This window comes from Xyrauchen texanus, chromosome 35, assembly GCF_025860055.1.
Source record: "Xyrauchen texanus isolate HMW12.3.18 chromosome 35, RBS_HiC_50CHRs, whole genome shotgun sequence".
Lineage (NCBI taxonomy): Eukaryota > Metazoa > Chordata > Actinopteri > Cypriniformes > Catostomidae > Xyrauchen > Xyrauchen texanus.
In genome coordinates, this window is record NC_068310.1 from 16,474,154 (window position 1) to 16,488,560 (window position 14,407).

General features: G+C 38.6%; 1 protein-coding gene across 1 annotated transcript in view; it reads left to right on the top strand.

The window, feature by feature from the left end:
* LOC127629295 (nucleolar protein 4-like) overlaps positions 1 to 14,407 on the top strand; it is a 133,255-nt gene that overhangs the window by 114,408 nt on the left and 4,440 nt on the right. Inside the window, exons 6-10 of the mRNA XM_052106452.1 lie at positions 11,242 to 11,576; positions 12,068 to 12,244; positions 13,009 to 13,197; positions 13,505 to 13,624; positions 13,862 to 14,057. Of these exons, the coding sequence (XP_051962412.1) occupies positions 11,242 to 11,576; positions 12,068 to 12,244; positions 13,009 to 13,197; positions 13,505 to 13,624; positions 13,862 to 14,057 (1,017 nt within the window). The remainder of the gene's footprint in view (positions 1 to 11,241; positions 11,577 to 12,067; positions 12,245 to 13,008; positions 13,198 to 13,504; positions 13,625 to 13,861; positions 14,058 to 14,407) is intronic.

Sequence of the window (14,407 nt, forward strand, 5' to 3'; positions counted from 1 at the left end):
CTGCTTGTGCTCAGGTCAACTCCGCTGAGGCCTGGAAAAAAAAACTAAAGCAGACAGAAGCTGCTGGCCACACGGCAGAAAAAGACCGCATGGCCGATTCTAACCCACTTTATAAACATACTGTATATACCTTAGAGTGGCACTCGGTCTGTCGACCATGTTAAACTAAGACTCATCTATTTGGTGAAATAGTGCTGTATGACCAGTCTGACTGTTCCTCTCAGGTTCTCATGTGGTCTCATTCTGCCTTCAAGTCATGTCGCAATGATTGCTGTTGCATTTAAATAACTGTTAATGCACTTACTCTTTCATATTCTTTATTTTTTTAATAATCATAGTTCTCTTTGTCTCACAGTGTCTTACCTACATCTCTGTACTAGCTTGTACATTTGTGCACTTTTCTGGGCAATTCTGTAACTTTGATGGAACTTTATGTCTCCCTAGTTTGAATCACTTCTGTTGTAGTATTCTTTGTATTGTAGTATTTGTAAGATGCTTTGGATACAAGTGTCTGCTAAATGATTTAATGTAAAAATAAATAATTGTATTTATGAGATGCACGCCACCACAATGTTGCAATTACCAGTTCATTACTCATCATTTTCTTTGACAACAAGATTCCAAGTTGGGCACGTGTAAATGACAAATTATATGGATGCAAATCTATAGTTGACAGTAAATTGGTATTCTTCATTAAGTTGTAATTGTCAATGTTGACTGTTTGGTTTGTATGCATTTTTGTATACTTCTAATAAAGAATAGCCTTGAAATGTGGCAGAAAATACTAAACATTACTACTACATTCTTAAAAAAATAATTATTATAATGTTTCAGAGTGTCCTCTGGCTTAGTAACCGGACTCAATAATCATTATGTTGAAATTGGTCAATGCAAAGATCTGACCAAAATCACTTTAATGCACATCATGTTGTAATTACGACTTACAAACTTGTAAGTAGGAATGACTCATGAGGGCTTGAAAGCAGCTTCACTCCATTGCAATTTTCGTACTCATTAAAATCCTGCACTTGACTAAAGAATGACTGCCTTAATGTTATAGATTCCACTGTGGTTTTAATCGAACAGGAAGTTGTATGTATGAGTTCAAGCCTTGACACACTGTGGTTATTTTGCTACAACATCCATTATAAATCCTCTTAATTGCACTTCCTCCATATACACCTACAGTGGTGTATTGTGCTGGTTGTATGCATATATGCAGGCACATAGAGAAAAAACATTCATATGCATTAATATATACATGCATAAATGTGCGCGTTTGTTAAGCATTCTGTTCTCTAACTGAATATGCATGCGGTGTGTGTGTCAGAATATCAGTGTATTATTTGTTTGTGACAAATGGAATCCTAGTAATGTCGTGTACATTAGTATCATGGCCTCATAAACTAGCTGTTGAGCAAGAGGTTTGTGGATGTATTTGTTTGCATGAGTGTATTTTGATTTGTTAATGTACACATACATATTTTACATGCTTATACATGGGTTGTTAACTCAACATGTCCATCAGCTTTTTTATAAACATCAAGATTTTAGCTTAAAATTGTGTTTAAGGGAAAGTGTACCGTATATATATTTTCTGGTGTGACAAATACATTTTTAAAAGCACAATTATTAATTGTAACCTCAATGAAATAGTTAATAAAAATGGACTGCATGGTAATTATGAAAGAATTGGCAAAATACAAATTATGTCAATGAACATATAGAATGTCAACTTTCGTTTTTTTTTCATTGTTACGTATATTTCTAAGTGCATCATTTTTGTAATTGGACTTACATGATGAAAAAGGGTTAGTGGTGAATTTCTGTGGGTTTGAATGTGTGCGTGTGTCTGTGGGCATTTTACTATGTGTGTTGAAGCGCGTGCAAGTCTGTGCATCGTTTGAGTTTTGGCATACTCTGTCTGCATGTGTGTATGTGTGCACGTATGAAATCAATGGTTTAGTTGTATTTTTAGCTCACTGATTCATGCTTTACTTGTTCTGATGTTGTAGAATTGAGCTGATTAAATTGTGAACAATATTTTAGTTTAGTGTGCTATACCTTACACACACACACACACACACACACACACACACACACTGCAGGAGCTGCAGGCTACGATGTATACATGATAAACTGTAATTTAATTTATTGGCCCATTGTGGCATTAAAGAAACTATTCCCTTAATTAATGCCCTGCTTTATCTGTACCGTTTATTTAAATCAATGTTCTCCAACCAGACTATAATGAAAACATTGATTTATACCGGCTCATATAAAATATGAAATCGCTGTTGTAGTTTAAATCATATTGATTAAAATGTTTGTGCTTAATCGTGGGAAAGATCAGTGTTTAGGCTAAGTAAAGTTTGATTTATAGTTCATTTTTAATTAAGAAGTTGTTATTGCATACAGTGTAGAGAAGTGTGTATTTCTTTGGTATTAAAAGAATGAGGCTTGAGCTCTGTGCTGAGCTGTCAGTGGCTGATTTACTCATCCGTTGGAACGGGCAATGTGTTTTTCTGACGCCCAAACGAGAACTGAAAGACCTACATTATTAAAGATGGGCTATATGTTGTTCCACAATGTAGAAGGCATTAAATGAAATGGAACCTTGCAAATGACACATATGCAGCAACTCTGTGTAGCACACATACACTACACAAAATAGCACGTGAGAGACACAAATAACTCAAAACAGATCAAAATCTATTCTTGATCTTTTTTACTCTAAATCGCCACTCACGTAAGTCACGTGGTGCCTGTTTAGTTTAAAAGTGAAAGTGGAGATTTAGAATAAGTAGTAGAAGTATTGACCGGTTTCTCACCCACACCTATTATATCGCTTCTGAAGATATGGATTTAAACACTGATGGAGTCTGATGGAAATATGTCACCATTTACATTGTATGGACCTACAGAGCTGAGATATTTTTTTCTAAAAATAATTTTTTATGTTCGCAGAAGAAAGTTATACACATCTGGGATGGTATGAGGGTGAGTAAATGATGACAGAATTTTTGGGTGAAATATCCCTTCGAGTAAATAGGGTCCATTTTAATTTCTTCTGCCTAAGTAGGCATCTCACACTTTTATATTGCTTGTTTAAATGAAACTGTGCTGCAGGTTATTGTAGTCATGTAGAGTGAGAGCGCATGTCAAATTTTTCTGTGGTTTTTGTGAATATCTGTGTTAAGCATGTACTTTATGGTGAGTTTGTTGGCAGCTGGTGGCTGATGCAGCACTCTGCGCTGCTTGCCTGCCCTCTGCCCCCTCGCCCCAAGAGAATCATGGTTACAGCATTGATTGACTGTCTGTGGACCATCTTCACAATCTGACAGCAGCACAACGAGCCTGGTCTCAATTGGCGTGCTTGTGTGTGTGTGTGTGTGTGTCTGTGTGCGTACCCTTGTGACTCTAAGACCCTCACCCTCTTAAACACAGTGTTGTCCTGTCCCCAGTGTACTAAAGGCTCCAATGAGTCACAGTGACATTCAGAGCAGCTGGACCGCACTGTCATTTCATTTCCCAGTCTTCCAGCTCTGGGTTGTTTTAGAGGTGCAGGGATGAGAAGAGTTATAGTGGATGAAGACAAGGTGGGTTTCTATAGTACAGAAGTGAGAGAAAGAGATTGAGATGGAGGGATGGGTGTAAAGAAGGGGGGCAGGGGATAATCTTCCTCCCTTGCACAAGCTGAATGTCAAACTGGGAACAGAGAGTGCAAAATAGACATCAGTATGATGAAGGGAGTATGACCAGTCAATTAGTGAGGTAAATGAGTTTATCAAGATTTTTTCATATATAGTTTATTTTGTTATTTTTTTGCAGATGATGCTTTAATTAGCATGCTGTACTTTAGCTGTAAAATTTCACAGTTAAACCATCTCGGAAAAAGTTTTTTGGACGCCCGGGGCTGAATCAGCACAATCAGCCAGGAGAGGGATATAGAGGAGCCGCGAACCCCAGTTTGAGAGAGAGAGAGAGAGAGAGAGAGAGAGAGAGAGAGATGTACGCAGCAGTCTAGTGAGTGAGTGAGTGTGATTTATGCTGGGAAGCAGTTTTATGTTGAGTTTTGTTCATTTGTTTATTAAATATTACATTGACTTCTTAGCTGGTTCCCGCCGCCTCCTTACCCATCGTATGAATCTATTACATACATTTACCATTATACCATTACAAAGCCATTGTGTTGCATCTTATGTTGTTTTTTTGAGTGTCCCGTCATGAGCATTGCTTGATGGGACTTCTTGTCATGTTAAAAATAGTTTTAAAAACACATCTGAAGACACTAGATCACGCAAAAATGAAAACAAATTTCATAATTTTGTTCCAAACCCATGTTTTTAGTTTTCCTTCTGTGGAATTCAGAACTTCATCCTCTGTCACCATTCACCTTTTTCCACAAAATGAAAGGTTTGGAACAACATGAAAACAGTACTTAATTTTTGGGTGAAGTATCCTTGTAAAGGCATAATACACCCAAAAATGTAAAAACTTCTCTCAACATTTACTCACCCTCATGCCATTCCAGATGTGTATGACTTTCTTTCATCTGCAGAACACAAATCAAGATTTTAGAAGAATATATCAGCTCTTTCGGTCCATACAATGCAAGTGAATTGTATAGACCGAAAAAACCCAAAACAAAAAAACATTTATCTACTGAATCCAGTCTGGCTAAGCGGGAACATGATCGTGGTCGAGTGAAAACTAGTGTGAACATCGGCAGGGCATTTGATTCCTGGAGGAAACTTCTTCTGTTTTGGGGATCAAAACAGACCCTGAATTGGTGTTCTTCTTATTGGACAGGTAAGCTTACATAACTGCAAAACATGTGAAATATAGTGCCATAAGGATTGATCTGTATAATTTTAGCTAACTTGATCTTGCCTGCTAACGCTGACGATTTGCAAGCTATCTTGCTTCATAACATTCAAATAATTTCAACGATCTTCTCTTTAGACTAAAAGTCTAGTATACAGGATAATTTTAAGCAAATATGCTGGTTTCTTATTCGTAGTACAATATATGACATACAAAACATACAATAGTGCAACATAACAGTGCAGTGCAACAGTAAACTGTCAGGTATAGTTCTGTATGTAGCTGTATGTGTGTATCAGTATGCAATGTTAGCTGATAAGTAGTTTTAGTTTAGTCTCAAAGTTTGTAGTAAAACAATTATAACTGTAATTTTAATTATACTACCTTATCTGTCAGCATGATGCCAGTGAATCACGTTTAGCCTCTTTGTACATTACATCATTATTTTGAATGCTTGCTCGTGTCCCTATGGAGTGTGTGCACGAGCTCGAGCACGAGCAGCAGGTAGCTGGCTACAGTTCACTTAACAGCCACAGGTGTCATTAATAACAAGGCTTTCTGAATCTTACATACTGCACCTTTAAATATTTATATGTTTCTCATCCGCACCTATCATATAATTTCTGAAGATATGGATTTAACCACTGGAGTTTTATAGATTACTTTTATGCTGCCTTTATTTGATTTTTGCATATTCAATATTCTGGCCACTTACTTTGTTTGGGCCGCCAGAGCTGAGATTCTCTTCTAAAAATCTTAATTTGTGTTCAGCAGATTAAAGAAATCCATACACATCTGGGGTGGCATGAGGGTGAGTAAATGATGAGAAAGTTCACCCAAAAATTTAAATTCATAGGCAATCCCTAATGTGTAAAAGGGGAGATGGAGAGGGAGAGAGAGAGAGAAAAGCTTTAGGGAGTGCATGTGTAGGTGTGCTTTGAATACATGTTAGACTGCAGTAGGGGGGACGTGACTGACAGGCTCAGGCTTATCGGAGGAACCCACTAATTGGAGGTCATCCACATGAATAAAAAACATAAAGTCAATTACTGCACAAGGAGAGAGCAGATCTTCTCTAGCTCATTCCCTATAGATTGCTACCACCCTACTTATCCTATATATACATATGTATTGGGGGATACAAGCCATCCTCCCTGCCAATCACCACAAGGACTGCACCCCTTGATGAAATGTTTGTGTTATGGCGACTCCTAACAGGGCCTGCTGGGTAGGCTGGATCATTACGCCTGATTGGTCGTTACTGAGATTCTGAGACTGGAAGCACAGCGGTGCTATCGACTCTTCTGCCTGCACCCCTCTGAGTGTCTGTGTGTGTGTGTGTCACACGCAAACACACATACACCTGCTAGGGCAACTGCAGGAATAAACATAGCAACAATCATTCGACCGACTATGTTTTTTGCTCAGTGATGCACACATTTGTTTGCACAGTATCGAAATAGCAACTCTTACCATAGAGTACAATACAATAAAATACAATTCAGGAGTGAGATTTTCTGTGTAAATTGTTCTTAAAACCATTCTTGTGTAAATTGTTGCAATGATGGACTAAATCTGCAATTATACAGAAAAAAACATCCTCAGATTCAGTATGGTCCTGTGTATGAGTGATTTGGGAAACTACAGGTACAGCAGGATGTTCAGATGCAGTCAGCTTGTTTATACAGCTTGTACTATGGACAATTAAAAGGAAAAATTCTCAGGAGCAGGAACATGGACCGGGGCCCATTGAGTGACATGAGCCAGGACTAATCATATTTCACACTTGTCATATGGTGAAGGGGATTTCATCGTCAGTCGTTATTCCCTTCAAATAGAAGATGTGAGCTTCAGGAAGCAGCCACCTGCTTTCGGGGGATTAGTACCATGTTAAGGAGGTTAACATGGGAGAGTCTCTATGGAATCTTGGCCTTGCTGAAACTTAAGGCTTTAAGTGTTTATCTGAGCTGGTCTTTATGCTCCAGTCAGTATGTTAACAGTGTATGTGCTGTTATAATTGAGCTTGAACAGGTTTTTGCATAGTCAAGCTAAAGTCTTCATCTGTCTGTCCAAGTATAAATGACAAAATGCATATTTGAATATTTGAAGGAAGTGTTCCAGCTGAGGAACTGCCAGGAATGCATGTTATGCTTTCAGAGCATGCCCGCAATGCAGAGGCCAGTTTGTCTGATTATTGTTTATACATGCTAAAATAAGACTAAAGTGTTTACATGAACAATTAATGTTTTAGTCTGACTGACAGCACTGTTCTTTTTGTATTATGACAAACATGGTGGACATAATTTTGCCAAGTAGGAAATGTTGGTCCAGAAACTTCTGTTTTGGTACTAGAGCAACCATCTCAACCATCAGATTTTAAGGATTGGAAAAGCAGTAGAGGCAGGGTTAGGCCTGGGGTTAGGGATAAGGACTTTATGTGTTTTTGATAAACATATCTTATATTTGATTTTGACAAGTAGGGCATGTTGGCCCAGAAACATCTGTTTTGGTACTGGAACTACATCCTATCAACCATCAGAATTTAAGAAGTGGGAAAAGGGCTGGGGTGAGGGTAAGGACTTTGTATCTCTGATAGGATTATAGTTCCATGGCCATCACAGGATGTTGATCAAGGAAAACATCTTACTTGTCGTTATCACAGTTACCCTCAAGGAAATGCTTAATCTTGTGGGTGCTTGTGTGTGCATGACAGAAATAATTTTCCAAAGCACCTATTTAACCGCCATTCCTTCGCAAATTATTTAAGTGATACTGTGGGGTCAGAAGTGTGAGACTTCACTGAAAATCTGGGATATGCTTTTAATTTATACCTGGAAATAAACTAACAAATGTTGGATTTTGGAAAAGTTTACTTAAAATGAAGATAAATGTAAGATAATGAATGATCTCTAAGTCACCTAGCATATGTAAGACAATTTGTGACATTTACCATATTAACTCAAATAAGGTCAAGGTCAGATTTCCTTGCTTCTATTGAAGCACACAAGATGCTCTTTTGGAAAATTTTCAAATCATGCTGTATAGCATAGATCAGAGTCCTACAACGGGTCGCGTACCCGCGGGTACCCGCATAAAAGTGTCTAAAACGGGTGGATTGTGACATTCCTAAAATTCACGGGCGGGGATGCGGGTGGATAATGAACTCCTTGCGGGCGGGTAGTAGCGGATGAAAAATATGTGCAATATTTGTGTCTAAATTACCATTACACATTCGCAACAATGATATGACCTTTGGACCCATTACGTCACCAGTGCGACTTTCGTTGATGCTTCTCATAGACTAGTTGGAGCGTAGCAGGAGTAGCTATGGATGAAGTAAAAGTAAAGTTGGTGAGTGGAGTATATAAAATTGTTGACAACGAGTCTTTAAAGGCAAAATCGGATGTGTGGTGAAAGTGTGGTGTAATACGTGATCAGGAAAATATCATCATTAGCGGATTTGCGGCTTGCAAAACATGCAATAAAGTTTTGGCGTTTGATAGCCGTAAGCTGGGCACGTAGGAAGCGTGTCAAGACTTGCAGGAGCACAGCAGGGGTTTCCAGTGCTACAGGTATTTTGCCAAAGGGTACAAACCTCCAAGAGGGGAAGACAAGGAGGCGATAACACAATTTTTTTCTTGGTCTTTTTTTGCATTTTTTATTAATAGGTCTATTTGCGTTATGAGGTTCCATAGCCTATTTAGGTGCCGATGTAGGCTACTTGAATGGCGCAAAACAAAGCGCACTTTAGCCTGTTTCATTTGCCCATTCATGAGCATTTGTGATGTTGAGAGAGGTGCGAGATAAAAAATAAATCACTTTAATTGGAATGATTTTAGTGTGTGTGAGTTATCGCGGGCACGGGTCAAATATTAACGGGTCTGGGCGGGTGTGGATTTAATTTTGATATTATCACGGGTGACTGGTCGGATCTGGTGCTGAACTTTGCGGGTACGGCGGGGGCGGGTCTCCAAAAATGGACCTGTGCAGGACTCTGGCATAGATCACCGGTTTTGCAAATATGTGTGAAATTTATATCAAGTATTTTTTTAATTTGTGCAGTTTTGCTCAAATTTTTATGGTCATAATTTGTTATGAAAGAGAATCCTTTTCAGTCGCAGACTCATGGACCCCAATTTAATCATGAAAAACACTCCAATATCATGATAAAATCTGCACTTCTAAAGCTTCACTGCTGTGGCTGTTTACTGAGCAGAGGCAAGCAAATATAGTATTTAGCACATCACAGTGCAAGAAAGACATATTCACAGCACAGCAGAGAGGTATGGAAACACACACATTTCATGTCCATTGCATTGGGAGTTCTTCAAACAACACCAGTGAAAGGAGGAGGGATATAGAAAAATGTCTGTACGCTGGAGTGAAGTCATGGAGCTTTTAATCAAACATGGCATGCATTAGGCCGGCCCTCCTCTCCCTGCATGAATACTCTTTATACTCCAAAAAATATGCAGCTGCCTCAGCAATGCTCACCCCCTCCACACATTGCATGTCTCTTTTTATCTCTCCCTCTCTCTTTTTAGCTGCTTCTTCCATTCCTCCACCTAGCTCTCTTTTATCTTCCTCCCTCTCGCATCACTCTCTCCTCTCATCCAATGTCCTCCACAGATAATTTACCATCCCCCCCATCCTTCTCTTGCTTCCTCCTGCACCATGCCGATGTTCATTCTGCCCCTGACTCTGACCTGCTTCCTACTGCCCTCATCCCCTAACTCACTCTATTTCTCTTGGTATCACCCCCTCCCTCCCTCCCTCTCCCCATCCAATCTCTATTCCTCCTCCTCCAGCCGGCCTGTACCCTCTCCACCACATCCGGGCCATCCTGTCCTCTCTCCTTCTCTCCCTGTCTCCTTTTCACTCTTTTTTTCTGCTGGCTCTGTAAGCTAACCCCAATTCTGCCCTTACTGTGCTTTCCCCCTATAGCTACGTGTAGGCATTACGTCTGCACACACTCACACAGACTTTATTCTTTATTTTGTTGTTGTTGTTTCCATTTTCCCTGTTTGTCTGTTAAGATATTGCCCTGGTAGTTTGCAGACGTTTGTGTGGTTGGGTGTGTGGACATTTAGTTGAAATTTATGAAATGTGGCAGAAGAAATGGTTATTTTGGTATTGTTTCTAAAGCTATATATATTCCTGAGTGACAGAATTGGTATAAAACAGTGATGTAATATGTTTCAGTTTGTTGTAGCGTGTGTGGTTATGGTGTTTTGTGCTCTGGTAAAGATCCCTTACATAGACAGCATTACACACCACACACATGCACATATACCATGGAACAACATCTTGTTAAATTAACATTGGTGTATTGGATACAAAATTATTCTTTTTTAAATGGTATAATACTGTTATCTATGGATGCCATGATGCTTTCAGTGTAGTGCATTAGTGTACTAACATTGTAAGCATGACAGGAAGAACTCTTGGCAGTGGACAACATAATTTTTTTCATTATATTTGTTTTATTTTTTTTTGACCAGAGGCATCTTCAATAAATAAAAAGCAATGAATAGACTTTACACTTGCATATAGACATTAAGTAACTGCTCAAAAGTGCCCTCTGCAGTCAGTTTGATGTTAGCTGCCTGCTTGAGGAAAAACATATTTGATATGACCAGCAGTTTTAACAGTTCATTTTGATTATTATTTTTTTAATTCCCCCCTATTATTTAAAATACATTTTGACCATTTTGTTAAATTCAAGCGTCAGTTTAATGGAAAAGTACATGTTAAAGGTGATGTGTAATTGTTTTAATATATATATTTAAATACTTTCTCCAATCCTAGTTCAATATGCAGAGACTGTAAGTAAGCCATTCCATTTTTCTGAAGAGTATAAACGCTGGGGCTCTTTCAAAATTGCTCTGATTATTAGAGTGGACCGGCATATCAACCTTGGCTCAACAAATGTTTGTCTGGAAATAATGCGTTCGTTTTACTTTTTTTGTTATAGTTTTAGTCTTGTCTAAAATATCCTATACATTTAGTCCATATTTTGTCATGTCATATCCATTAGTTTTAGTAAATTTTACAATTTACTAAAATGCCATAGCTTATCATTTAAGCCAATTAAATAACTTTATAGTACAATTTTATAATGTACAAAAACAAAAAAAGTTGAAACCAAAACCAAATGTTCTGAATTTTTTTTTAACAAACTTTTATTAATTTTAACATGTATCAATTTGCATAAGACCTTGTGATAACTTGAAATACGTTCCTGCAATAATAACAGATAATGAGTATACTGAAGTTATTAGGTGCTTTTGAGTTAATCTGTTGTGTTTGTTTTGTTGGCCTAGTAACACAAATTCTAGTACAATTTCTGTGCTTTGTCGTTCCAGTTAGCATTGTTTAGTTATAATGTTTGTTTTGTTATGTTGATATTTTCAGATGACTCATCTTCTGAAAGTGGGAGTGGCAATGGGTTGCACATACTCACTCCTGCCTCGGTGGGCATGGCCGGTGTGAGTGACAGGCCGGGAGCCGAGGTTAACGGGAATGAAAACGGTATCACAGCACCTCTCGACTTCAGCACGACTTCCTCATCATCATCCTTAGAGGACCAGCATCCAGTGAATCTCACCGAAAGACTGAGTCAGGCCCTGCCAAGTGCTGCCGCCATGCTGGTCACCTTTAACCCTGAGCACGCAGAAGAGTTACGTAGAAAATTCCCCAAATCCTCAGAGCTACGCCTTGACCGAGACATCAGGGACTATACCAACAAGGTATATATAGCACAAGATACCACACATAATAAACACACACACAAATCTTTAAATAATCTGTGCTCAAGTGTTTCATTTAAAGCCACTTAATCAGACCTCATTTATCCAGTTAGCTAGCTTAAAAACAGCTGCGTTCTTCATTCAGATAGAAGCAGAGGGGTTTCAACGATCCTCTGAACAAGGCTTCGGTTTGAAAATAAACTTTTCATTTCATCTCCTTTTTAATTGTATTGTCTTTGTAAAAGGAAGAGCACAAAAACTCGCTCACATACAAATTCACAATCTGTACCGAGAACCTCTGAATAACATGGTTAGACCTTGAAGACATGGTTTTTATCAGGCAGGGCACCTTCGGTGTGCATGAATGGCCTCTTTGGTAGGTACTTTTGATGCATCTTTCACTTCCTCCTTTCAAAGGCTTTTCTGATCATGCAGTCTGAAAGCTTACCTTGGATCCTTTGTGAGTGTGTTTTGCATGTATATGTGTGCAGTCTCCTCAATACAGTTCAGGGAGCTATGATTCAATAAAGATGGAGATTTGTGCTGAAGATCTGACTGTCAGCCGACCTCAGGCAGGTGATGACGACGATGATGACCATGATGACCATGATGACAGTGATAAGATAAATGATGTAGGAGTCGACCCGGAGAGACTTAAGGCCTTTAATGTGAGTAATTGCATAAACAAATCAGGACATTCAACTCAGAAAGTGACATGTGGCTTTCTACTGCATGAAAAGGCCACAGATTCTCAATGACCGAGGTATACCAGGTGATCTATCAGGGCTTTTTTATTTGTAATTGAAACTGTGATGCCTGAATGCAGGTTTATGAGTGGATATCACTCATGTACCTTGATAAGGAAGGCATTCTACATCACACCAACAGGGTTCATATAAAGTGTTTTCCAGGCCTGGAAAAGCATTGAAAATTGGGATGTATGGACATGTCTATGATAATTATAAATGTTTCTAAATTTGCTTTGCTCTAAAATATTTAATTGGCTAAATATTGCTCTTGTATAGAATACAATTTATTTGTAAGCCATATTGATGTCCTATTAATGAGCAAATCATGATTTTGAGTTGAATCAGGTTCTTTCCAGTGAATGATTCAAACCTGTTCATAAATGGGACTAAATGGTTAATTAAGAGTCTGTATGACCCATTAAACCGTGGAACCTCTCATGACTTTTTCATTTGTTATTCAAACTGAAATGCTTGATTGCATGCTTGTGAGTAGATGTTTACGAAATAACATTTTCCAAGCCTGGACAAGTCTTGGAAATTAATAAAATATTAAAATCATGGACGTTTCTAAAATGGCTATGCATTTCACAAAGTCACGAATCTGTTTGAATTTGAATGCTTTTTAAAAATGAAAATCACAAAACAACTCGTTTAGTTATAAACCTCTTTTTCATTCTGTTTAGATGTTTGTACGTCTGTTTGTGGATGAGAATCTGGACCGCATGGTACCAATCTCTAAACAGCCTAAAGAGAAGATTCAGGCTATTATTGAATCCTGCAGCCGTCAGTTCCCTGAATTCCAGGAGCGCGCTCGCAAACGCATCCGCACCTACCTCAAATCCTGCCGCCGTATGAAGAAAAATGGCATGGAGGTACACGTGCTGCCTCATTGAGCTGCCCACTCTGTTTTCTTTACATTATAAGATGCCATCTTCTGCCCCCTGATGGCCAAATATAGTACATCCTAGCCAAAATACTGCAATATAGGCTACAACTTTGTTTGATTAAACTTAGTAGTTATATGTAGAGTCTTTAACAGATTTATTTATACTACATCCTGCAAATAGAAACACTTGATTTGATTTGCCTGAAGTTATTGTCTTTCTGTTCATTTCGGTGATGTTTTACATTTTAAGATCTGTAGTTGCCAAAGCTGGTTATCTGTGTTTGTACCAGCAGACTCGACCCACCCCACCCCATCTGACCTCAGCCATGGCTGAAAACATTCTAGCAGCCGCCTGTGAGAGTGAAACACGCAAAGCTGCCAAAAGAATGCGCATGGACGTCTACCAGGCACATGTAAGGAACTTTATATTTTTAAGTATGAAGGGCACCTGGAAGTGTTGATATGTGGTTATTTGCATTTAATAGACACCTTATGTAAAGTGAGTATACATTTCACCACTATTTCATGCAATGGCATTGTAAGCAGCATAATCTACCAGTTGAGCTACAGGAACTGTTGTCCACTTTGTTTTAAAATTGTGTTAAATGAAAGAGCATGTCCCTGATATATACCCTCTTTCTTAAGCACAGGAGGAGCCAATAGCAATGGATAAGGCTGTCTCTCGTGAGTCGGTCTCGCTGGCCCACTCTGCATACTCCCTTGCAGCCTCGGCGTACTCCCAGGACCAGTTGTACATCAATGGAGGACTCAACTACAGTTACCGCGGACTGTGTGCCAGCATGCAACACCCTGTCTCCCTGACAACACCTACCGCCCAGACCAATGGTGAGAGACGAAGTAATGCCTATAATTGAACAGGGTAGAGAATAGTTCATATTTACAAAAAATTAATTTTCAGAAGTGCTGAAGCAGGGTTCAAAAGTCTGAGACCACTTGTGAAAATGTTTATTTTGAAGTTTTTGAAAATAAAAAACAAAGCATATTTTCAGCATTACAATTTAAGTGAAAAATTAACATAAATTTCTTAGTATTTGGTATATACTTTTGCTTTAATCACTGTATGCTCTTGAGCTGGCATGGAAACCACAAGTTTGTACAAACATGTGGATTTCCCACTTTTGATTTTCCTTGCACTTTACTCTTATTTGTTCTTTTTATTATTCCTCTCCGCACTC